Source organism: Andrographis paniculata, unplaced genomic scaffold, assembly GCF_009805555.1.
Source record: "Andrographis paniculata isolate CXL003 unplaced genomic scaffold, ASM980555v1 Contig15END, whole genome shotgun sequence".
Classification (NCBI taxonomy): domain Eukaryota; kingdom Viridiplantae; phylum Streptophyta; class Magnoliopsida; order Lamiales; family Acanthaceae; genus Andrographis; species Andrographis paniculata.
The window spans coordinates 1,293,103-1,320,859 of NW_026137435.1; the positions used below are offsets into that span (position 1 = coordinate 1,293,103).

General features: G+C 30.8%; 4 protein-coding genes across 4 annotated transcripts; 1 reads left to right on the plus strand and 3 right to left on the minus strand.

Annotated features, from left to right (window-relative positions):
• Positions 1–218: 218 nt before the first annotated feature.
• Positions 219–3,421, minus strand: LOC127263160 (uncharacterized). The gene is made up of 6 exons (XM_051292151.1): positions 3,207–3,421; positions 2,784–2,844; positions 2,561–2,696; positions 2,105–2,432; positions 1,605–1,733; positions 219–1,506 (listed from the first exon to the last, which is right to left on the minus strand). The coding sequence occupies exons 1-6, from the start codon at positions 3,286–3,288 to the stop codon at positions 1,025–1,027; spliced, it is 1,218 nt and encodes a 405-aa protein (XP_051148108.1). The 5' UTR covers positions 3,289–3,421; the 3' UTR covers positions 219–1,024.
• Positions 3,422–5,128: 1,707 nt separating this feature from the next.
• On the minus strand, positions 5,129–7,756 carry LOC127263231 (10 kDa chaperonin 1, chloroplastic-like). The gene is made up of 7 exons (XM_051292257.1): positions 7,623–7,756; positions 7,463–7,527; positions 7,302–7,352; positions 6,126–6,191; positions 5,589–5,636; positions 5,434–5,463; positions 5,129–5,357 (listed from the first exon to the last, which is right to left on the minus strand). The coding sequence occupies exons 1-7, from the start codon at positions 7,690–7,692 to the stop codon at positions 5,289–5,291; spliced, it is 399 nt and encodes a 132-aa protein (XP_051148214.1). The 5' UTR covers positions 7,693–7,756; the 3' UTR covers positions 5,129–5,288.
• A 66-nt stretch (positions 7,757–7,822) lies between these two features.
• LOC127263218 (uncharacterized) lies at positions 7,823–10,147 on the plus strand. Its single transcript, XM_051292252.1, has 2 exons — positions 7,823–8,072; positions 9,406–10,147. The coding sequence occupies exons 1-2, from the start codon at positions 7,823–7,825 to the stop codon at positions 9,978–9,980; spliced, it is 825 nt and encodes a 274-aa protein (XP_051148209.1). The 3' UTR covers positions 9,981–10,147.
• Positions 10,148–12,532: 2,385 nt separating this feature from the next.
• LOC127262148 (E3 ubiquitin-protein ligase ATL4-like) lies at positions 12,533–13,903 on the minus strand. Its single transcript, XM_051290690.1, has one exon. The coding sequence runs from the start codon at positions 13,825–13,827 to the stop codon at positions 12,778–12,780; it is 1,050 nt and encodes a 349-aa protein (XP_051146647.1). The 5' UTR covers positions 13,828–13,903; the 3' UTR covers positions 12,533–12,777.
• Between the last annotated feature and the right edge of the window lie 13,854 nt (positions 13,904–27,757).

The window sequence follows — 27,757 nt, forward strand, 5'->3', positions numbered from 1 at the left end:
TAAAAGTAGTTGCAATATGTTGTGAGGTTTATAGGATTATCATTTATTCATTCATGTTGGATATAGTTGGGTGTGTTTGGTTGAGGATTGGATTTAAATTCAATTATTCATCCAAATTTTTTTCCCAAAAACATCAAATCAAACACCTAATTTTTATTTTTTATATTATATTAAAAATCATTGAAAACATCACATCAAACACTTATTTATATCACATATACAACTGTTCAAATTCAAAATTTTTATTATTCTAAATCCCAGTCCAAAATCCAAACCCCCAAACAAACACACCCTTAACATTTCAAATATTCTAATAGCTATTTCATAAATACCCCTTTATTACAAAAATAACATAAATTCGCCCCTCTATTTCATCTCAATTTTCAGCAGCCCCCAAAACTCTTAACATGCCAAGTAACATCAAGAAAAACCTAAGACTATAGAGCTACAACAAAACCAAAAAGACATGCATAGTCTGATTATATCAAATGCATATTTCCTCTGACAAAATATCGAATCAAATAATCATAGTTTTACTATTTTCAAAATACTCCAAAACTCCGTAAACTTCTATCTAACCATAACCATAATATCGGGAGTCGACAAGTGATGTGCTTCAACAAATTCAGGCAACATACTTACACGCATTATCTACAAAATCACAAGTTCATTTTTCCATGTCTCTATTTGTTGCCTTGCAACAAGAAACTTAATTGGTCCTAAAGAATTCGCCAATCAAATGCACAACCAATGAATACTATAAAGTCACTCTATAGCATGCTTCCAAGAAGATCAATATATTAATGAAAGATGACTAAACTCGCTAGCCCCAAAAAACTTCATGCAAATTTCACATACGGCGTAAAGTAAAAAAAAAAAAATGGCGTAAATGGGGATGTTACCTGTGATGGAATGGCACCAAAATAAATTTGAAGATTTAAGCTGCCAATCATCGCGCACAATCGGTTTTTTCTCTTTTTTTTTCATAACTTGATTGGGATGTGATTTTTTGGTTGAGATATAGCTAAGCTTTTTCAAACTCTTCGACTGAATCCTCCTCGCCGCCGCTGCTGTCCCCAAACATTGTGGCCATTTTCAGTGCCAGCTTTGCAGCCATTTCCCTCCTCTGGAAATCGGGCATCAATCTCAAGCCACTTCGCATGTTACCAATTTCAGCCATTAGCTTTTCCAAATCCTCAAAATCATGAGTTTTTTCTTCATCGGGTTCTGAAGTGCTGTCGGCTTCATCCACCATTGTTGTTTTTTTCTGGTCATGTTCCGGTAATTGAGAAGCAGATGTCGATGGCTGGTCCTCTTGTGCGCCTGATTTGCTTCTATCCTCCCGATTTATGGTTTCAGAGCTCCATTCCACTGACCTCCCGATTTCTGAGGCAGAAACAGGGCCATCTGCTGATACCCACCCAACATCATCCCATGGTTCTGCCGAGCCAGAAGAGAGTACTTCATAGTCGATCTCAAAATCAGATTCTTCTTCTTCCGACACCTCTGCATAAAGTATAAAAGAGTACGAAAATTCATAGTTTATAGTGTGTTTGAGATATATCATAAACTCGTCCTAGGTCTAACAGGCTAGCACAATCAACCTTCTTGTTCGGGCAATGTAGGTTCGTTTATCTTGTCACTAGATTTCAACACCATTCCCGGCCACATGTGAGCAGAGAGAGCACCATAAAGTCTATCAACACCCTGCGAATCGCCGTCTACAGACAGACCTGTAATCAAAAGTAATAGTGAAACACCCTTTCTATCTCCATTAATCGAATAGGATTGACAGATCAAATATTCACTTCAAGAAACAAAACGACAAAGAATGGTCGAGGTGAGAAACATAAATAAGCAGAAACTTAGATGCAAATTTAACAACAATACCAAGGAACCATGACGAATGAGCTGATTTTTCCTTTTCTTTTTTAACAAATCGAAACAGGAAGAATATATATGTATATATAACCTTTTTTTATAATGAAGTATCATCAATTTCTGGCATATTCTACGGGATTTTTTTAAAAGAATTGACCACATAATAGGCTAGAAATATATGCTTCTATCTAACATGGAACAAAAATAGGAGAGAGGGCTTTACATCGATCAAAATCAACATTCGATGCACAAGCTTCCACATATTCGATATTATGTTCAAGACACCATTCCACACACGATCTCTTAAATTCCCACGACGACGATTCCTCTCCCAATAAACTGCTTCCTTCATTTTCAGATATACCATACTCTGAGATGGTTGTCTCAGGATTAGCAGAGGACTCGCTTTGTTTCATCAATCGTCTCCTGTATTCTGCGTGAGCAGAATGGCCAGGAACAAGATCTACCTTATTACCAATGCACAGCAGTATATCAAACCTCTGAATGTCCGTGCGAGACACCCATTCTTTAAGAGAAACTAGAGAAGACAGCTGCAAATCATCGAATAGAATAGCATTTATGAGGTACAAAATATCGTTTTCCGAAGAACTGGCACCAGATAAAACTAAGAATTCCATTGTAAAGGTGTACAGAAATGGTAAAATTTTATCAGTCTTACATCACTGACGTCGAAAACCATCACCAAGGCAACTATTCGGTCAACAATCGGTAGGCTTGCAATCGAAGTCTGATCAGTGATATGAGCCATCCATACCGAAACATCTGCCTCATAATACTTTGTGTCGATTGTCCACCTGATAAATATATGAAAATCAAAATCATTCACGTAGTATTATGCAAAAAATACAAAACAATTTTGGAACCAAGTCTTTTCCACTTACCCATGAACAACTAACTCAGATGATGTATCAGGTGCATCTTCGAAATCGACATTAAGCAATCCTAATAACCAACAAGCATTACAAGAATTGATTGAACAAACTTCCAATTGTTAACGAAAAATGCAACTCATTGTCATACTGAAACCAAAAATATCCAAATTTGATCACTACAAAAGTAAAACACGAATTAGCAATAACCTCAAGAAGAACGGTTCAGTAGAATTCAAAACATCACGAAAACTAGGTAAATTTTCAAAATCAATCCCAACAGAGATCCTCCAAACATCATATTCAAACTACTTCTTCAAACAGCCAATTAATTCATCCAACTCTGAGCCTCAGTTCAACAAACATAAACACACTATTCTTCGAAATATCTCCACAATTGCAATCAGCAAATCTCGAATCAAGAGAGGCACTTACTCGAAAGCAGAGTACGTTTACCGACGCTGGGGGATCCGACAACGAAGATCGCGGGTCTCTTCTCGAGCGATTCCCGATCCATCTAGGGTTTCTCAAGAGTGAGGATTACGAGCAAGCTGATCAGAAGAAATGTTTAGTGTTGACCCGAAATTGATTTTTGCAACTGTATCCGGTTCGAACCGCCGGTTCACCGTGTTTACGGTTCAAATCGAAACGTCATTAAATCGATTTCGGTTTGTAATGTCAAACTGAGAACCGCCGGTTCTGGTTTGAATCGGCGGTTCTACTATATTTATACCAGCGGCTGGCTTATGTGAAGAAGAAAAAGGAAAGAATTGGAGGAGAAGAAAGAAGATACAGGAAGAAGGTGCGGCTGCGGCGGCGGATGATGTATTAGGGCAAAATTGTATTTTACAATAATAATAATAATACTATTTATAATCAAAATTATTTATATTACTATTAAATTGTTATAAAAATAAAATTAATATTAATATTAATAAGAATAAATAATTATTAATAATACAAAAAATAATACTTCCTCCGTCCCACATAATTTGTCCATATTTTTGTTCATTCCGTATAACTTGTCCTTTCTATTTTTAGAAATATAATTATGCACTTTAATCGCATTTTAAATTTTAAATTTTATAATTTTCTTAATTTTAATTAAACTATTTACTTATCTTAATCTATAATTATTTTTACTAAATAATAATTATTTTTACTAATACAATTCTTAATTACTTACTAATTATACTTTACCTAAATTTCAGTGTCTACAGTAATACACTTATATTACATGAGACGGAGGGAGTAATAAATATAATATTATTTTATATATTTATACTCTAAATTTTATAATTTATTACTACATCCGTCCCCGTATTTGCTACACTATAGACACAGTATTTTAGAATGAGTGTAACTGGTAGATAATTAAGAATGTATGAGTGAAAATAATTATCCTATAATATAAATAATTATAAATTAAGATTAAGAGAATTAGTTTAATTAAAATTTTAAAAAAAAATTAAAAAATTTAAAATGAGATTAAAGTGTGTAATCATTTTCCAAAAAAAGAAAATGACATGGTACGTAGGACAGACAAAAACGGCAACGTGGATATGGTATGTGGAACGGAGAGAGTATTATATAATTATATTTAATTTTATATTACTTCGTCGGCAAAGTTGAATTGGTAGGACACGGTATTCTAGTAGTATAAATTAGTAAATTATTAATAATAAGTTATCATATTATTTTATTATTTTTTTATGAGTAGTGTAGTTGATATTTTATATATTTTTAAGATTATAATTCAATAAAATAAAATATGTAATATATATTATTTTATAGATAATAAAATTTATGTAATACAATTACACAAATATATATAAAAAAAAAAAAGAAAATTTATTCGTTTATAATTAATTTAAAATTAATTTTATAAAAATCAAGAATATTTTAAATATAAATAAAAATATTTATTTATAAATTAAATATGTGAATAAAAGAATTTTTAATAAACGAAATTAAAATTTTAATTAAATTAATACTGAAAATAGAAAAAGATGGGAAGTATATTTTATTGACTTAGAAAAAGTCACACTCATTTTGAAAAAAAAAAAAAAAAAAACTGTTATAATAGAAAAAAGATAGAAAGTATATTTTATTAACTTACAATAGTTTTAATTTTAAATTGAAATAGTAAAAGATCGAACCGTTAACATAATAATAATATTATATAAAAAATATATATATTTTTAAATATTTTGCTAAATCTACAATAAATAAAAAATGAAACAGATTGATTAATTTCATTGATTTGCCTTTACATTAATCAATAATACACATACCCTTACTCATTTAACATGAACATATGATTCGACAAATTAACATCAAATTTCGATAATTATAAATTTAAACCAAATGGTCTCATATTTAACTTATTGAAAATGAATTCAACTACTCGATTGTATTCGAGCAACACAATAATCCAAGCTCGATCAACAAATATCAAGAACAAAATACATTTTTAACCACCATTGATCGTAAAAAAATGATTACCGATATCGCCGGCTACTCAACCACGGCCAACAAGTCGCCGGCTTTGCAGAAACAATGCCTCTCGTTCGTACCCAAATCAACCTGTAATAACATAAAACATTTGCTTATGACATTGCCCATCGACTACAAGTGAGTTACATAGTTCAAGCCTACGTACCTCGTATGCATTGATGTCCGAGAAAAGAACCTGCAAAAGAATCAACTCTAATCTTTTTTAGGTATGCATCGAATAGAAAAATATACACCTTTTTATTGAAGCAAAAAAAAAAAATGAGAAAGCGACTGGGGATTTTCCCAAGCATCGCCACTCACCTTCTTCCCGGCCTCCACTTCCCCAACATCCGCTCCGATGGTAAGAACCTTAAAAACCAAGTTCACGAGACAAAAAAATTAATGCTAACTACTTTATATATAAATTAATTATATATATATATAATGATAGATTTGTAATTTAGATAAAAGCTAAAGGGTATTTTGATATTAATGAACAATTACTTTTAAAAATAGTAAAAACTGTAATTTGAGTTGAGACGGAGGGAGTAACTCTTGTATATTTTTAATCTATTTCCTTCAACATTACACAGATTTACAAATATAGCAATCTATCCAAAAAATTTCTTACCAGGTTAACTCACTCGTATATTTTTCAAAATATTCTTACTTTATATCATAATCAACCAATATAATAACATATTTATTAAAATCTTTGTCCAAATCAAACGAGCACAGATTTTGTAGACAAAGAGAGTATTACATTTTAATTGGTGAGTCCATGCTTCAATCAATACATATAGAAAAAATGCACACAATATATACTTTTATTTAACACAATATTTTTATTATGCGCACCTCGCCCATAAGGTAGCGCTCAAATTTAACTGCAGACTTCGGAAGCAAAACTCCCCCGGCCGATTTCTACATCCAAAAAACATAAACAAAAACAAGAAACATAATACCATGGCTTTAGACATTTTATACAAAAAAAAATTAACAACCAATCTGTAATTTTCCCATATAGACAGAACATTCAAAATATAACTAAAAACATACCCCATTTTATCAAGGATCTATTTGTTAAGTTTCCAAACATGTAGCATACATTTAATCAATATTATCACTATCACAATAATCAAATTAAATACTTATTTTTTATTTTAAAAATCATATAAAAAGTTAGGATATATTTTTGAAAACTTTGATATTATTCATGTGTTTTTTATTTGGGAAAATTTTATTCGAATTTGGTAGTAAAATAATATTTGATTGAATATTTTGTAAAAGAATATATATATTTCCAAAAATATATAGTACTACAAATAATAAATTTAAGGGTGTGTTTGTTTGGAGGATTGGATTTTAAATATACTATTTATCCAATTTTTTTCCCCAAAAACATCAAATCAAAAGCCTATTTTTCATTTTTTATATTATAGTAAAAATCAATTTTACATTCAAAACATCACATCAACACCTATTTATATCACATCATACAACTATTCAAATTCAAAATTTTTACTATTCAAATCCCAATTCAAAATCCAAACACCCAAACAAAGAAAAAAACTGAGTAAAGAAACACACTGAAACATTTTAAAAATATAATGGCCAAAATTGTTTGTAATCCATTTGTGGTTTGGAAGTCGGCACCATACTTCCCCGTGATTCGGGGCACTTCCTCGTGTTTTAGAAAATATTCCACAGAATTCCCTAAAAATAAATTGCATAAGATTCACAATGTATTTTCTCAAAATATTATATAAAATCTTCTGAAAAAATAATCTTGTGCAATGTAATAAAACCACAAGCCTAGTAAAAATTTTAAACCATAAGAAAAAATTGTGCAGAATTTTCAAATAACAACCACATCACAAGTAATTATTGTTAATAAAATTTGCCAAATCATACACAGAGGTTATCTCGAGCACATTCCCAGCCCCAAAACAATCAAACCCTAAACCTAGAGGATCATATATGTATAACAAAATCCTTGAACGGCAATGGCGAAATGAAGAAATTCAAATGTACCTCTGGCAGAGGCTCTACACGAATCAAAACCTTGTCTGCCTGCGGCACAACCTATGCATACACACACACACAACACAACACAAGTATGATTTACGAACCAACACATTTAATCATCAAAAGACCAGTAGAACAATCGAATCGAATCGAAATCAGATGAAAACCTTCGAAGGTTCAACTCTGTTTGCAATCGCATTGATTCTCAAGGCACCCTTCCTCTTCACAAAACCTGCGAGCGAATTCAGAAATTCAGCAACGACAGACCATGAAAATGTCGAAAATCCAGAACGAAAGAAAGAAATGACAGAAATCGAAGATGCTAACATGAAGGCGAGGCATTCTTCGTGGTAGAGAAGAAGCCAATCCCCAGCGGAATTGTGAAAGAAGCCGCCATGGATGATGATAGATAAGGCACAAACCTAACCCCCAATTGTTCAATTCAATTTTAAGCTATCCAGGGTTCGTTATAGTTCTAGAGACTTCCATGGTTCGACCCGAATGCCCGACCCGACCCGATCGACAAAATGGGCTGGGTTCAATCATTTTACATACAGTTTGGGGCCACCATTAGTACCTTTTTGTCTCCAATCCCAAAATGTAAGAAAACAATTCTCCAGTTCTCACTCCATTGTTTAAGGGAAAGGAACTCCATTTTTGGTCTGAGCTCACAACCTAAGCTTATGACGATGAAGAAGAAGACGATTCAGCAACTTTTCTACCATGTGGTTTGCTTCTTTGTTTTGCTCCCATCTTTGGCTTGCTGTAAGAACCATGGTATGTCTCTGTATCTATCTATATCTATATATATGTGTATATTCATATCTGCCATTCTTGAATTCAATTCCATTCCTTCGTTAGCTCTTGAGAACAATGCTGTGGTTTCGAGATCTGTGTTTGTGTATTTCTTCGGTTGGGAAGTTTTGTTTGGACATCTGTGTCTTAATTCTTACTAATTCCTTATAATTTTAATCAAGTTCTTGTTCAATGTAATGGTAAATTCATTATAAGAACAAGAACTTGATTCAGATTATAAGAAATTAGTAAGAATTACTCCATGGTTTCATTCATAAATATTCTCTCCGTCCGCAAATTTATTTTCTTTTTCTTTTTTAATCGGTCCGCTAAATTTATAATATTACAATAAATACTACTAACTTTATTATATATATTTTTTTTGTCTTCATTTACTAAGTCAATTTCCAAAAATACCCCTCGGTTAACTATTATTTTTTAATAAAATATTCATTTTTCATAAACTCTGTGCCGAATCCAAATGGATTATAGATTATTTTAGCGGATGGAGAGAGTATAACTAACTATTTATGTCGATTACAACAAATTCACGACATAATTTATTAGACATTTCAAATTCGAGCATTTGTGTCCATACTAAGAGTAGAACTTTACCATCACAAAAACTTAAGTCACCAATTCAACACATTATTGATTTTAGTTTAAGAAGTATATATGCAATATATCAACTACACAACACATGTTTTTATATATATAATACAATATTATGTTGTACTATATAAAATATATATTGTCCTCTTATATACAGAGCGAACTAGAGGGGGGAAAGGGGTCCACCCCTATCTCCTACCCCTTTTTATTTTTTCATTTTTTTATACTATCTTTGACTGATTTTAAATTATCATTTATTTTTTGTTTGTTGATATTTGAATATTAATTATTATATCAAAATATAGTACAAATTAAAAAAAAATTGCAAAAATATTGTCATTAATGTCTTATAATACTAATAGAATGATATCTGTACAAAAAAATTATACAAAAATATAAAGATATTTTTAATGTTAATACAATGATACAAAAGATAAATGTGACACCTAGAGGCGGACGGACAGAGTAATATATATATATATATATATATATAAACAACAATTAGAATGGACAAAAATAATGCTAAATTTTTGTGGGAATTTTTTTATATAAAAATATATACTATTTGTCGATTTCAATAATACAAAAATAAATTATTTTCTCGTAGTAAATTTTCAAAGTATTTGTAATCGTAACTTCTCTCGCATTAAGTTCGTGTCGTAAGAAAGCCCATTCAAAAGATCGATCGCACTTTCTTCTACAGAAAACGCTGCAAACGATCTTCTCAAGATAATCAACGCGAACCGGACATCCCTAAAGCTCCCGGAGCTAAGCATTAGCCCCGGCCTCGGGTGCATCGCCCTTCAGTACGCCGAAGCCTGCAGTCGAAACTGCAAAGCCAACGGGACCTTAATAGGGTGCGAGCACCGCGAGGACGACTTCACCGAAATCTTCGCTCCGAACTGCGGCGTCGAGCTCCCGACGCTCGGCACCATTTCGGGCCACATCCTCGGGTGCCTCCGCCGCGGGAATCGGCTGCGGCCGGAGGATGTGTTCGGCGACGCGGTTTTCGGAGATCGGGCGGCGATGAGGAACGGGAGCTTCGTCCAGGCTGGGGCCGGGGTGTCGGGGGGAGGGGGGCCGTGGTGCGTGGTTTTTAGCGAGACTCCGAGGAATGGGAGCTTTGTGTTGGGGGGTTTTGGTAAGGGAGTTGTGCAGAAGAGCGGGTGTTATAGCAGGGTCGATGCGCTCTGCAGTGGAGGAGTAGACGGAGAAGGTAGACGACCATATTGTTATGGGATTTGGATGGTTTTGGTTTTGGTGTTTATGTTGTTTTGATTTGATGATTAGAATCTTCAATGAGCTATGGGTATGAATTGTTATTGTGGTTTTTGATTATTCGAGTTATGTGTTTTTGTTTATTTGATTTTTGGATTTGGATTTTTAAAGAGTAGAATTTGAATGACTGATTAATTTGATGTAAACAGATGAGATGATGAGATGTTTTGAATGTAAATTTTTTTTTTTTAATATAATAAAGAATAAAAAAAATTGATTTTATATTTTTTTAAAAAAAAATTGAATAATAACAATTTTGTGAGAAATTTAAAAAAGAAAAAGAGAAACAGAGAGACACTATAATAATTTTTAGTATAATTTTGTTTTAAATTATTGATTTTTGTAAGTAGATAAAGTATATATGATATATTGTAATTTTTTAAAAATTTATATATTTCAATATTATACTATTATTTATTTACAAAATATTACAAGTACTTAAATACTCAATCTATTCTTTTATTTTTTTTCATTTTATTAACTCACGCATATTTCTCAAAAATACTCCCTCAGTCCATTGAAATGTTATCTTTTTTTTATTTTTGTTTTTGTTACTATTTCATAATTTAGTAATTGTACTCCTACCTAACATGATAAATACCTTTTTAACTTACAATATATTACACAAATGTCATTACTTTTATATTACACCATACTAATATGGATATTTTTGTCTTTTTAACTACAATCCAATATAATACTAATATTCAAAAATCTACGTGCAAAAAACAAAATGTCACTCTTCCAATGGGACAGAGGGAGCATCATATTTTATAACATAATTAACTAATATAATAATATTATACTCCCTCCGTCCAAGCAATAAGTATACATTTACTTTTGGCGCAGAATTTAAAAAATAATAGTATTTTAATTATAATGGGTATGTAAAAGTAGTGTAATGAAATTTTTGCCCTTACTTTTTGATATAAAAATAATGATGTAATGTAAAGTAAGAGTATTTGTAGAAAAAAATGAGGTATTTAATGAAATAGTTACTTTGTAATTAGACGTCCCAAAATAAAAATATGTATACTTTGTAGCTGGACTGAGGGAATATTTACTAAAATTTATGCTCAACCTAAATAAGCATATAATTGTGGATAAAAATAAGATTATATATCACAAAATTATTTATTCCATTGTCGCTGCCCTACGAACAAAACTAGGAAGTAGGAAAAGGGCATGTACTTGGGACAAATACGAATATATATATATATATATATATTCCCTCTGCAGCATGCATTCTTCTTGTCATTACATTATTTTTCAGTTTATCTTACAAAACCTAACAAATGTACTTACGAAAAACAAGGAAGAAAGTTACTACTATTACTTTTTCAAAAATTAAAGTTCCAAAATCTAAAAAAAAAATATATATATATACATATATTTTTTTCGTCCTTTAATAATTTATCTATTTTGATCTGTCTCATAAAAAATATTTATTTCTATTTTTAGTAATTGTACTATATACCTAACATTAAAAATATTCTTTCAATTTAGAATATATTACATAAATATCATTATTTTTATCTTACAATACTAATAAGATTAATTTAATTTTTTTTATTTATATTATATTTCAATATATACTACTCCCTCCGTCCCAGAAGAAGCGTCTTGTTGGAAGTTGGCACGGGAATTAAGGAATAATAGTATTTAATTAAAAGTATGTATAAAATAGAATGTAAAAGACAAAAATGTCCTTACTTTTTGAAGGATTTTAAAAAGTAGGTTAGATTATTAACTACGAGTAGTTTGGAAAAGTATGAATAATTTTGTTATAAAGTTGGGACCACGATTACTAAATAAGGAAACAAGACAATTGTTTTGAGACGGACGAAAATGGAAAAACAAGACAACTTTTGGGGACAGAGGGAGTAATACTTTTAAAAGAGTAAATTATATAACACTCCCTTGTGTTTTAGAAAAAATACACAAAACATCCTATATTTTATTTATTGCGTCAAACTATGAAACATCTCATTGTCTAAAATTGATATTCGATTCTAAATAAAGACCTAAACTACGCAAATTTTATATAAATAAAAAATGTAAAATATGTTAAATAATTTTTTTAATAAAATAAATAAATAAATCTTCATTTTATACTTTTTGAAGACAAATTGTTATCCGATTTTTACAAAAATTGTAAAAATAAATTATTGATAAATTATTTATTTATTTATTTTATTCAAAAAAATATTTAAGATATTTTACGTTTTTTAATTTTATAAAATTTGCATAATTTAGGTCTTTATTTAGAACAGAACATCAGTTTTGAACAATTAGGTGTTTCGTGAAAATTTTACATTAACACAGAAAAATTTCATGCAATAAATAAAACATAGATATTTTATGTATTTTTACTAAAATACAAATGATATTATATAATTTAACCTTTTTAAAATTCTATATAAAAAACAAATAAATAGATAAATATAGGACATAAAAAGTATATTAAAGTTCTAAATGTACGAGGAAGGGAACACAGGTAAGCCAAAAAAAAAAAAAAAAAGAGATCGGATTAAAAAGTAACAATTATATTTGAATAAAACAATTTGTAAATATAAGCAATCCTCAATTTAACTATATATTTTGACATTTTGTATCCAATATTTCCATTTCTTGTGTAATTAAGGATATTGAAGATAATAATAATAATAATAATAATGTTGTAATATAAGTAATACTTGTCCGCACGCACGCAGCATTCCAGATTTCGAAAATTTCTACAAAGAAATAGGAAAGAGTGAATTTACCATTTTACCCTCAGGGTAAGAAGTATCTACAGCTATACCCCCGAAAGCCACCGAAAGAACTCGCTGATTTCTTCTCCGACACGGTTCGCCTCCACATCCTCCGGCGCTGCCGCCAAGTGTTCGCTCCGGCGACTGCTTCCGGCGAAGAATCTTCCAGAGCTCCTCAACGACATAGTGCGTGATGAAAAGGAGCGTGATGTTAGCTCCCGCAGCCAGTTCCTGCCGCCGGCAACCTCCGCCGCCAGGATCTCTCCCGGCGGCTGCGGCGTCGGAATTCCGACGGAAGATTCCTTGTCAAGCGAGGTGCAATCGGAAGTTCCTCTCCGATGAACGGTGGATCCTGCCGGAATCTCGTAACCGTTTTCATCTAGAATGTATTCGAAGGAACCGCCTATGGAATAGGATCTCCGATCTCCTTCCGCCGCCTCCGCCGCGCCTCCGCCACCGTGGCGGCTGATGCTTCCGATCTCGATTCTGAAACTTCCGCCGCTCCTGTTTCCATTCTCGCCGGAATCGATTTTGCGGAGCAAATCGGCGTCGGAGCAGAGCACGGCGGACCTGCAGAGCGGACAGGTGAGATTCGACACGATCCAGGCGTCGATACACGAGGCGTGGAAGGCATGGCAGCAGAGCGGAAGAAGACGGAGCTGATCGTCCGCCTCGAACTTGCAGAGGCAGACGGCGCAGTCGCCGCCGGCGAGGTTTCCATTGACGGAGCGGAAGGTGAATACCGGAAGCGAATCGAGCATTCCAGAAGGCGCCACGTGGCGCATCGGACGGTTACCGTTCACGTTAGGAGAACCGCTTGGGAGCGAAACGGCGTCGTCGCGGTAGGTATTCGAGAACCTTCTGGAGATGTGGCGGAGTAGGTAAACAGCGACGGCGACTGTCACGGCGGAGGCGATCACGATTATCACAATAATAGCGGAGACCGGCGGCGCGGCGGAGGAGGAGGCGGCTGATTCAGAGGAAGACGACGAAAACGAGTCGGTGTTAGGCGGCGGTAAAAGCGGAATTTGTTGAGGAGTGACGTCACCGCCGCCGACGACGGCGCTTAGCGGTGGCGGAAATGGATTAGACATCGGTATCTGTACGGACTCGGCCTTCTGTTGATAAAACCATTTCTGGAGAGAGTGAAGATTTGGTGCTGTAGACGTATTTATACTGAAGTAATGGCGGCGGTCACGTGAGGATCACGTGACGTGCGCTTTGGTATTTTGGTTAGCATTTCTTATTTATAAACGGGACAATGTATTGAACACCCCCCAATTTTTTGCTTTAATTTTAGGATAGATTATACTCCGCCCTTCAACAATTTATCAATTTTTTTATTTTTATCAATCTTATAATAAATTATTCATTTTTTTTAAGTAACAATGCTATCTACTTAATATTACAAATATATTTTCAATTTACAATATATTACATAAATATCATTATTTTTGTATCATACAATACTAATAATACAGTTTAGACTTTATATTTTTATTTTACTATATTCCAATATAATATTAATATTTTTAAAATTTTGTGCAAAAAGTAAATGAATAGATAGATATGAGATGGAAGGAGTATAATCCTTGTGTTTTAGTGAAAATGTACAAAATATTTTGTGTGTTTATTTATTACGTGAAATCTCTTATGTTATCGTAAAATTTGCACGAAACACCATCGTTATCCAAAACTAATGTTAAGTTCTAAATAAAGACGTAAATAACGCAATTTTTATGTAAATAAAAAATATAAACTATCTTAAATAGATTTTTTAATAAAATAAATAAATAAATATTGATTAATCTTTCATTTTATTAATTTTTGGAGACAAATTGTTATCTGATTTTATTCAAAAAAAAATTATTTAAAATATTTTTTATTTTTTATTTGTATAAATTTACATAGCTCTTTATTTATAACAAAATATCAGTTTTGAACAAAAATAGTGTTTAGTACAAATTTTATATTAACGTAAAGAAATTTTACGCAATAAATAAAACACAAACACAGTGTGTTTTGTACAATTTTTACTAAAAATATAGGAAAATATTATATAATTTACTCTTAATTTTATAATAGATTTATTATTATATATTTCAGCACATTTTAAATAAATAAAAATAAAATAATAAGAAAAAAGCCATAAAAGAGTCTCTCTCTTTTTTCCTTTATTTATTATATCTTTAATTAATTATTTTCTTTTATAAATATATAGTTGTGGTTTTGGTTCACGATATGAATTGGTTCAGTTCACATGTTTTAGGTTTGCTTTCAATTTGGTTTTGTTGAAATGTGATATTTAATGTTCCTTAGTCGTTGTGCAAAATTATTTTAATTAAAATTATTTTGCTACATTTATAATACGATAAAATCGTGTCTGAATTTTGAATAACGTAGTAGCGTTTTTATTTAGGTAGCGTTGAGCACAAAATTGACTCTTCTAATTTCGGTAATGAAAACGACGTCGTCTCACTGTATTTCTTCTTTAATAGTAAACTAATTGTAATAAAATTCAATTTGCTGTTTCACCATTGATGGAAAAGATATTCCACAACATATTATATATATATATATATATTCTCTGCGATCGAATACAATAGTTTTGTTTACTTATTTTTGTTCGTTTTAAAATAAATTTTTATAAATAATTATATCACCATAAAACTATCTCTACTTTTTTATTTTTATTACACAATTGCCACTACTTTTTACACTAATATAGACAAAAAAATATTTTATCTATATTTTTTACCAATTATCAATATAATATCAATATTTCTTAAATTTCATCGTTAATTCAATTAAAACTATATATTTCGAACAGGAAGTATATTTTATATTTATTGTTATAATTTGTAGAATATTGGTTTGTTGGTACAATTTTGTTTATAAGTATTTAATTAAGCATAAGTGGGGTCATAAGTGGAAGTAAAGTAGGTTGGTAGGGTAGGGTAGGGTAGCGTAGGACAGGACATAGGGGGTCTGATAGGAAGGCGCCGTATTTGTACAGTTAGGACAACCTAAACCTATGCAGTGTCCAGCCAAGGAAATAGCGTTCACAGATTTCCTTCCAAACCGGTTCGAACCGGCAATGGGTGCAGACCGGTGTGAATGGCCGTTCGGGTAAAGGTTAAAATGGTACGATGATTGTATAAGAAAATTCCTAAATATTATTATTGCCTCCGTCCCACCTAATTTATCTATTCTAGTTGGACACGAAATTTAGATAATATATATATTATTAAAAAAAATATTTAACAATTGTTGATGTAATTTTTCAACAAAAATAAAGTAAAATTCAAAGATATAGAAAATATCCTTAAACTTGATTAATTAGTGCCTGAGATTAGGAATCTCTAAACACTGTATGGTACATAAAATAAACTGGAAAATAAAAGACTGAAATTTAAAGTGGTGATCCCCAAATCTGACTTTGCTTTGTTGAAGTTGATTGAAGATGCCTTTTGAGAATAAATCTGAATCCTTAAATAACCTTTGAAGAAAACGGTTTGAACCGCCGTCTGGTCGGTTACAGCAACCGCTGTCAACCGACCACCAATTTCTCCTCTATTGACACGTATTACAACTTCCTTCAACTGTTCCCACCAGTCACAGAACTCAGACCTGCCTCTTACCCGACCTGCCTGTCCACTGCCAAATTTCTTTTGCCCGACTTCGTCCTTCGCCCGACCTGCTTCTTCGCCCGACCTCACTTGGCCGACCTCCGCATCAGCCGCCCTCCGTCTTTGACACTTGGCCGACCTCCGCACCAGCCGCCCTCCGTCTTTGACCGAAGACCTCCGCGTCTGTCCGTACATCTTCCTTGCCCGACCTTCCTCTTGACAGACCTCCGCGTCTGCCCGACTTCGCCTTTCACCCGATCTACGGTTTACCCGACTTGGGTACACCCTTTTTTTTTTAGACTCCGCCCGACCTTTCTTCCTTTTCCCGACCTTTATTCTGTCCGATTGCACCCGACTTCTGGGTCATTTAACTTACATCCAGACCCGTCCAGAATCCCACTGCCATTATTTATTATTATTATTTTTTGTGCGTAACAATAAGCCTCCTCCTCAAGACTCCTAAACATCACTTTCAGTGATGTTTTAGGAGTTTGCAGGTCAGCATCTGAGGCTACATCAGCCTCAGATCCGACCTCCATCTTCTGAGGCTACGTTGGACCCGACCTCCATTTATTGCGGACTGGTGGTGGTCTGCACATTGATCGATCTTGCACTACCATCTCTTCAGCATCTCCCCCCTGACGGAAGTCATGATTATTTTCTGTAAAAAAGGATTCTAACCTTCTTGCCGTGGATGCTAAACTGGCCAGATCTTGAAAGTCGTGGGCTGTCAGGGCCTCGCGAAGTCTGGTATGCATGTTCCTGACCACCAAATTGGTCATTTAGCTTTCATTGATCATCGTAGGACATCGTCCCTTCATCAATCGCATCCTCTCTATGAATTGGTAGCCGGTCTCTTCCGGCATCTGCGTGATCTCCAGAAGGTCTATCAGTGAGACTGTCGGCAGAGGATTAAAGAACCTTGCATGAAAATCTGCCTCTAAATCTCCCCAAGTTTGCAACTGTCCAGGCGGCAGACTGGCATACCAAGAAAAAGCTGTTCTTGTGAGCGACAACCCAAACAATTGTAACTTGTGAAACGGATTGTTGCCTACTTCTCCCAATTGAGCCGTGAAGCGCCCCACATGCTCAATGGTAGAGGCTCCGTCTTCTCCCGAAAAAGAATAGAAGTCTGGTGGCCTATAATTTCTCGGGAGAGGATGATCGTTAATGATCCTTTCTGGAAATGGCCTCTGATAAACCGGCCTGTTCACCGTTTGCGGATTCATTCCGAAATGCACCCGCAGAACTTGAGCAATATCCTCCGGATCTACTCTGGGTGGAATATGGTCGAAAACTGGAATGTGATCGTGAGTCTGACCTCCCAATCTTTCTTCTCTGGAGAAGGCTGGTTCGGCTGGGATGGGATTATGAGTCTGTCCCTCCAACCTTTCTTCTCTAGAGAAGGCTGGTTCGGTTGGAATGGGATTATGAGTCTGTCCTCCTAATCTCTCGTTCGGCTGGGTATTATCAACCCTCGGTCCCAAAGGAACATTATCTGGGAAAGTTAGAGGAATCTTCCCCATATCTGTTCGGTTGAAAGTTGTGACGCTTGGAAATGTACTATCAACATATGATGGTTCTGCAAACGTTGATCCTGAGAAAGTCGCCTGAAAACGAGAAGGTGACACGGCTGGAAGCATGTTTGGATACAGGGTGAATCTGGAGAATGCCTGATCCAACATGTTTTGCATTAGATTTTGTTGTTCACGCAACATGTTCGTTTGTTGCTCACGCAACATGTTCTGCATAACCAAAGTTTGCTGGTTGTTCATTTGTTGAACATAAGACCTCCAATCAGTTGGTGGTTGTGGGATTTCCCCGGCATTTGGCACAATAGGTGGTGGAACGGATTCTCCCGCCGGTGCCGAAGATGATTGAGGTTGTGAACCTGCCATATGGACCCTTCCGATGATACGGCCGGATCTAAGACGTATGAAATTATCGCCGGAATTGGAATGAGCAATTTTGTCTTGCTCCCACTGTGGTCGCCAATTTGTTGATGTAATTTTTCAACAAAAATAAAGTAAAATTCAAAGATATAGAAAATATCCTTAAACTTGATTAATTAGTGTCTGAGATTAGGAATCTCTAAACACTGTATGGTACAGAAAATAAACTGGAAAATAAAAGACTGAAATTTAAAGTGGTGATCCCCAAATCTGACTTTGCTTTGTTGAAGTTGATTGAAGATGCCTTTTGAGAATAAATCTGAATCCTTAAATAACCTTTGAAGAAAACGGTTTGAACTGCCGTCTGGTCGGTTACAGCAACCGCTGTCAACCGACCACCAATTTCTCCTCTATTGACACGTATTACAACTTCCTTCAACTGTTCCCACCAGTCACAGAACTCAGACCTGCCTCTTACCCGACCTGCCTGTCCACTGCCAAATTTCTTTTGCCCGACTTCGTCCTTCGCCCGACCTGCTTCTTCGCCCGACCTCACTTGGCCGACCTCCGCATCAGCCGCCCTCCGTCTTTGACACTTGGCCGACCTCCGCACCAGCCGCCCTCCGTCTTTGACCGAAGACCTCCGCGTCTGTCCGTACATCTTCCTTGCCCGACCTTCCTCTTGACAGACCTCCGCGTCTGCCCGACTTCGCCTTTCACCCGATCTACGGTTTACCCGACTTGGGTACACCCTTTTTTTTTAGACTCCGCCCGACCTTTCTTCCTTTTCCCGACCTTTATTCTGTCCGATTGCACCCGACTTCTGGGTCATTTAACTTACATCCAGACCCCTCCAGAATCCCACTGCCATTATTTATTATTATTATTTTTTGTGCGTAACAACAATATAATTAGTAAATAATTAAAAAATACTATTTTCGTCTGGTTCTAAGGGTTTATTTATTTTTTTTGTGTTGATTTTTGAATACTCCCTCCGTCCCTTGATAATTTATCTATTTTTTTTTATTTTGGTCCGTTTCATAATAAAGTATCATTTTTTTTAACTTATTGTACTATCTACCTAACATTACAAATACCTTTCTAATTTAAAATATATTATACAAATGTCATTACATTTATATCGTACAATACTAATACGGTTAGTTTAGTCTTTTTCTTTTATTTCTACTACATCACAATATAACACTCATATTTTGAAAACTCCGTGCAAAAAATAAATAAATATATAGATATGGGACGGATGAAGTATTAATTATTATATTAAAACGTAGTACGAATTAAGAAAAAATTGTAAAAATACTTCAGTTAGTGTCTTATAATACTGACAGAAGAATGTAATGATATTTTTAATATAAGTATAATGATGCAAAATGTAAATGTAACTTTAGAAGTGGACGGAGCAATATATTATTAAAAATAATTTTGATATAATATAAAAAATTATAGATTAAGATTAAAATGACTGAATAGTTTAATTAAGAAAAAATATAAATTATTAATTTTAAAATATGATTAAGGTGTATAATTATATTTGAAAAAAAAAAGAACAAATTATGTGGAACGAACCGAAATAAAAAAAAAAATGGACAAATTTATTTATATCTTTTAAAGTTTGTCAACTATCAATTTTGACGGAGTTAAATTTTTAACATTTAATTATTATTTCTCCATCGATATATATTTTACTTCAAGACAGGAGATTATGTGTTTAAGGCACATATTAATTCAGCAAAATGTTGAATTAATAATTGTCCTTAATCAATTTTTAATTATTTTAATTGAATGAAATAATATCAAAATAAATCACTGAGATTTAATTTGAACGTTAAATTTGTATTTTTTACTCGCTACTAATATAATATTAATATTTTTTAAATTATGTGTCAAACACAACATGATTATTGTTTTTGGACAAAAAAAGTATTTTTTGCCGAATAGGTTATAGATGTTTTAATAGAATATGTTTGGATAAACTCTCAGTTGAGCTTAAGTCTAGCACATGTATACAGGGTGTGTTTGTTTTGGGGTTTGAATTTTGAGTTGGGATTTGAATAGAAAAATTTTTGAATTTGAATAGTTGTACGATATGATATAAATAAGTGTTGATGTGATGTTTTGAATATAAAATTGATTTTTAGTATAATATAAAAAATGAAAAATTGGTGTTTAATTTGATATTTTTGGAAGGAAAATTTTGCATGAATAGTAAGATTTTATCAAAATTCTACAAACGAACACACCCTATATTCTTTTATAAATCTTCATTAGGAACTGTGTCAATAAAAAATAATAATATTTTTATTATAATTGATTGTTAAAAGTGGGGTAAAGATAATTTTGACCTTTTAATTTTAAATGAATGAAGTAAGGGGGCGTTTGGTACAGAGAATGGAATTGCAGAGAAACGACAGTAGAGAATAGAATTGGAGAGAAATAGAATTGAGTAGAATTCTCTTGTTTGATAAAACAAAGAATTCATTTGAGAAATTTAAAAAAAATGCAAATATATGAATGATTAAACAAAAATAAATGATTAACCCGATAAAAAGAGAGTTTTAACGAATGAGAATTTATGAAAAATATTTTTGGTAAATTTTTTTTAAATAAATTATAAATTATATATGATGTTTTTTAAGATTATAGTTTAGTACAATTTCTTAAAATATCGTAAAAATTAAATACTTAAAAATAAATTAAGTTTGTTTTTTGTAAAATTAAAATAATATAATTTTAAAAAAAATTTAAAAATTAAAAAAATATATATATACTGCAACATCATTTCTCTGCATACGGGAGAGAAATGAAAACAGAAAAATAGAAATAATTTATTTCTCAAGTTCCATTTATCTGACTCAAACAAACAAAAGAAATGATACAATTTTTATTTCTCTGGCCTCATTTCTCCGAACCAAACACAACCTAATAATAAAGTATAATTATTTGCGGAAAAAATGAGATATTTTTAAAATAATTATTTATAATTGGATAATTTAAAATAAAAATATATATATTTGTGAGTAGAGAGCTAATGCAGCATTTGCACTGCTTGAAAAACGAAGAAAAAGACCCACATTCTATGATGATGAAAATTCTAGCCGAAAATAATAAATATGATTTAAAAATTTGATCCCAACACATCACTATAATTTATTACATGGGCCTAAAGAAAGGCCCAATTATTTCTTTTGGTCCGGCCCGTGCTTAGGCTTGCAAGGCCGTACTTGGTTCGGCACGATTTTTCAAATAAATTTCTAATTTATGGTTCGTTTGATTACCGGTTGAATTATTGAGTTGAAAGTTAGGTTGGTAATGATTTATTTAATTAATATTTGATTTATGGTCAATATATACTGTAAGATTAAAAAATTAAAAATATATAATTAATTATTTTAATAATTATATTTTAATAAAATATATACAATATGGATACCATTTTAAAAAAAAATAAAATTTTATATAATATAAATAAATAAGAAAATATAAATATTTATTTATGATTAATATATACTCATTTACAAATAAATTTAAAGTTTTGAATTTATATAAATAGAATTTTTTATCGAAAAGAGTGATAGAAATAAATTTGTTTATTGAATTTTTAATAAATTCCCTATGATCAAATGTTTTGAAAAAAAAAAAGTATAGTAGTACTAATTTGGCCCGGAAAGCCCACCAAATATATTTTTTTATATAAAAAAATAAAATTTAATTATATCTTTATGGTTAAAATTTTTAATTATCAATGAAAATATTTTTTTTATCATAATTATTTTTATTTAAATTAATATAATTTATTTTTTAATAAAAATAATATACAAAATAAATTTAAAAATTAAATAAAATTAGAATTTAGGCTTCCTGGCCCAATTTAAATTGAAAACAGACCGGGCCAGCATTTTATATCGAATTGTTAACAAAAAGTGCATAATTGGTTATAAGCCAATATGAAGTGAAAGGCTAAGAAGGGTTGTTTAATTGTTATTTAAAATTGATTTAAAATAAAATATTAATTTAAATTTTTAATTGAATAATATTTTAATATAATATTTTGTAAGAGTAAAAAATACTCCCTCCATCCCAATATTATGTCTATGTTGCCGTTTCTGTCCGTTCCACGTTTCATGTCACTTTCATTTTTTGGAAAATGATTACAGACTTTAATCTCATTTTTAAACTTTTTAATGTATATATATGTTTTTTAATTTTAATTAAATTAATTAGTTATCTTAATCTTAATTTATAATTATTTATGTTATAGGATAATTATTTTTACTAATATATTCTTAATTATCTACTAATTACATTTCTCCTAAAATACCGTGTCTGGTATACGGAGAGAGTATATCTTTATTAAAAATTATACAAATAAACTTATTAATTTAAATTTGAAATGGTAAAAGACCAAATATTGTATATACTTCAATTGAAAGGTTGTCATTTTCTATTTTTGTCCATGCCAAAACAAAGTTATCATTTCTTAATTTAGTAATTGTACTACCTATATAACATAATAAATACACTTTCAATTTACACTATATTATACAAATGTCATTACTTTTATATTACACAATATTAATAGAAGTATTTTCAACTTTTTACTACAACCTATTATAATATTAATATACAAAAATCTAAGCGCATAAAGTAAATGACAATTTTGTACGGAGGGACTGTCCCTTTTTTAACTTGAAATGAAAATTAATTGATGTGGATTAATCAAAGCATGACATTTAATTGAAGAATTGATACATGTTTAAACTCGTCTGTTAGGTGTGGTTTGAAAAGATTTGATTTAGAATTTGTATTTAAATAATCCTGCCTCCGTCAATATCTATATATCAATTTATTTTTTGCACGGAGTTTTAGAAATATTAGTATTATATTGAGATAAAGTAGAAATAAAGATAAAAAGACTAAATTAACTTTATTAGTATTGTATGATATAAAGATAATGATATTTGTGTAATATATTATAAATTATAAGGGTATTTGTAATTGTAACATAAAATACGGAATAGATCGAGAATTTTATTAACGAAATCAAGTAATAAACAAAATATTAAACTAGTTTGGTTAAGCTCAGCCTCAACCATTCGGAAAAATTCAAAATCGACACACAGACCACCACTAGCGGTGAACACATATAATACCGGCCCAAAACCCACAATACAAGACAAAAATATAACCCACAGAACGTAGCAAAGCATACAAAACAACACCTCAGAGCTACCACGTTGAAAAGAGCTGAGTATCGTGAAAGAGAGAGAGATTAGACTAGAGAGAGGAAGGCAAGAGATAGAGAGAGAAAAGGATGTATAGTATGTTGATTGCGCCTCTCTCTCCCTCCCACTTATATACTTAGGTCACACGAGATCAAACGGCCCAGATTAGGAGGACAGATCGAATGGCCATCGCTCAGCCTCAGGAAGACACGGAGCCCTGACGGGCCGCGGGTCAAGGAAGACGCGGAGCCCAATTGGGTTGAGGCGCCGGGTCGAGGCTCGGGTTTAAGGGCCAGGTATAATGAGCCTTTTGTGGGCTTGTAAATATGGGCCAGGGCCAGGTGTTATACGGATTGCTCGGTAATGTGTATGGTGTATAATTGGGGTGGATCCGAAGGACTATAAAATCTTACGGTAATGTTAGGTAAATAGTACAATTACTAAAAAAATTAAATAAATATTTTGTTATGAAACAAACTAAAATGAAAAAAAATTGATAGATTGTTAAGGGACGGAAGAGTATTTGATAAAATATTTTGTAAAAAAAAATAATATTTTTTTTTAAAAAAATACAAACTCTAAATAGTAAAATTAAAAAAAAAATTAAATTAAAAATTTGGTTTGCTTTGTTGTATTTTTACAACACATTTCAATATACATCATCTGAAGTGACTTATTTTATTTCCTCCCCAAAATATCACATCTTTTAAAAGTTAATTAACATTATAAAACTTTCTAGTGTATTTTGAATAAATGTATTTTCATCACTACATAGAAAAATTGTATCGTTAATATAAAAATACAGTAATATTTTGTATAGAATTACATTGACTTTTATAAATAAATAAAAAATATATATCATATTATGTAAGGTCCGTTTGTTAAATTTATTTCATTATTAATTTTGACAAAGTTAAATATTTAATATTTATTTATTACCATCTATTTAATAATTATTTACCATATCTGCCCGACTCTTATTACATTCTCTTTTCATTTTATTTAATTACTAACTAAATTTTCATTAACTATTTTTTAATAAAATATTCATTTTCTTCAATGTTTGCGTCAACTCCAAATATGCTTATTTTTGCGGACCGAATAAGTATTACTCCCTCTATCCCACATAATTTGTTCCTATTTTTTATTTTCGTTCGTTCCACAAAACTTGTTCTTTATACTTTTGAAAATATAATTATACACTTTAATCACATTTTAAATTTTAAATTTTAAATTTTATAATTTTCTTAATTTTAATTAAACTATTTACTTATATTAATCTTAATGTATAATTATTTTTACTAATATACTTCTTAATTACTTACTAATTATACTTTACTTAAATTCTCGTATTTATAGTAATACACTCATATTACATTTGACGGAGGGAGTATTTTTTATTAGTAATATTTTCCATATGTCATAATAATAATAACAACAAAAGATATCCTTACAAACACTATGCATCTGTTCTCAAGTATAGAAAAAAAATTAACTTTTACACAGTGTTTCAAAGATTTTGAAAGATTTTCACTATTTATATAAAATTTTATAGCAAAAATATCATATCAAATATTTATTTTTTATTTTTATATTATTCTAAAATTTAATTTTATATTCAAAAAATCACATAAATATTTATTTATATTACACTACATAATTATTTTAATTCAATTTTTTTACTATTTAAATTTTAATTCAAAATCCAAACTCCACAACAAACAAACCCTAAAAGTATTTTTATTTATTGAATTTTAACTTGTCACAGTGTCTTTGATTTGTTTATCTTTCAAACTGTTGTATTTATTTATTTATTTTTATAAATTTTATTATTTTTCTTTCAACAAAAAAAAATATAATTATTTTTTTAGTTCAGAATATTAATTATGTCTACAGCATATTGTTGTAAAATTAATTTTAGCTATTTTTATATATATTATTTGCGCATATATATATATATACAAAATATATTATTGTTAAAAGAGAAATTATTATTTTAATTTAAAACTAATATAAATATCGCATTGCATATATAACTATCCATCCATAGCACATATTATATGTTAGTTCCAAATAACTAAAAAAAAAAACCTTTAAATTTTCTAAATAATTAAGGTGTATTCGGTTAGGAGTTTGAATTTTAAATATTAAAAAAAATTAAAATAATTATATGATTTGATATAAATAAATATTGATTTAATATTTTAAATTTAAAATTATTTTTAATATAATATAATAAATAAAAAAAATATTTGATTTAATATTTTTATAAAGTAAAAGTTTGATGAATGGTAAAAAATTAGCAAAATTATTCATAATCCACATATGGATTGAGAAGTCCGTACAATTCTTTTTCGTGATTTAAAAATTACATGTAACTCTTTCGTATTTTTAAAAGAATATTATACAAAATCTATTTTTAGAGATTTTCGTACAATATTTTCAAAATTACGAAAAAGACACGTACAATTTGTAGGATATCTTATACAACATTTTCTAAAACACAGAGAGTATTTATACTCCATTCGTCCCATAATAAAGTATCCATTTTTTTCATTTTGGTCTGTCTCATAATAAAGTATTTATTTTCTTTTTTTTTTTTTAGTAAATGTATTATCTAACTAATCTTACAAATACTCTTAGAATTTTCAATATATTACACAAATATCATTATCTTTATATTACACAATACTAATAAAATCATTTTAGTCATTTCTACTTTATTCATACTATATCTCAATATAATACTAATATTTCTATAACTCTGTGGAAAAAACAAATGGATACATAATTATGGGATAGAGGGAGTACAATTTTTAAACTACGGAGAAAATGATTAAAACTTTCCCGATCACAAATAAATAATAAATAATTTTCCCTAAAATAATTTAAAAAATCCTCCAATCAATTCAATCTAAAAGAGCTCAACCTTTGTATCTTGAAAATAAAAACAGCACATGATAAAATATGCTCAACCCAATCACTTAAACATCACCCAAAAAGATCCAAAATCTATAAAAGATAAATTGGATGTTATAAGAAGAATAATTGAGCCAAAAAAAAAAAAAAAAAATTGTCAAAAAAGTGGTATAAAAGAGAAAAGAAGTGAAAGGAAGAATAGGAATAATTATGGAGAAAGAGAGGCAATTGAGACACAAAAGTTGTGATCTTTTGTTAATTTTACCACAAATTTTTACAATTCAGAATTTTCTTTTCTCTTAGAAAATATCAAATTAAATAATTATTATTTTATATATATATATTATACTATAAGTCTATTTTGATTTTTAAATATTAATTATTATATTAAAACGTAATACAAATCAAGAAAAATTGACAAAAATACTTCTATTAGTGTATTATAATGAAATTTGTACAAAAAAATTATATAAATATAAAGATATTTAGTGTAAATGAAACCTTTAAAGCCGGACGAAAAAAATATTTAAAACATTACATCAATATCTATTTATACCATAAAAAAACTATTCAAATTTTATTTTTTATTATTAAAAAATCCAATCCCACAAACCAACACGCCCAAAACAAAAGAGTGACCCTGACATCCATAAAATAGCTTGCCTTCGTCATTCCTCTCTCTCTCTATATATATATATATATATTGTGTTGTACAAATGTAATAAAAATAATAAAAAATAAAATAAAATAAAATCGACAAACAGAATTACCTAATTCACCAACGAAGTATTGATGGCTATGTTCACAACATAAATATTTATAGTAACTCAAATTAAACTTAGCTAATTGAATCTAAAAAAAATAGACTCAACAGTCAAAATAGAATATATATATATATATATGATAAACTGTTTTTTAAATTCCGTAACTGAACACTTTTATCATTTTAGTCCCGTAAGTGGAGCCTGTCGCGTCCCATAAGTAGAAAATTTTTGTTGTTTTAGTCCTCCGGCGCCGGAGACGCCCGCATAGCTCGCCGGAGGCCACGTGTCCCACCAGGTCAACAACACCTGCGACACGTGGATTTTATTTTATTTTTTTTAATTGGATCAAATAAAAAAAAATTTAAAAAGGCAAATAAAATTTAAAATAAATTTTTTAAAAAAATTTTAAAAAAAATGAGAAAATAAAAAATAAAATCCAAGTGTCGCTGACCTGGCGGACACGTGGCCTCCGGCGAGCCAAGCGGGCGTCTCCAGCGCCGGAGGACTAAAACAACGAAAATTTTTCACTTATATGACTAGTTTGCGACAGACTCCACTTACAAAATTAAAATGATAA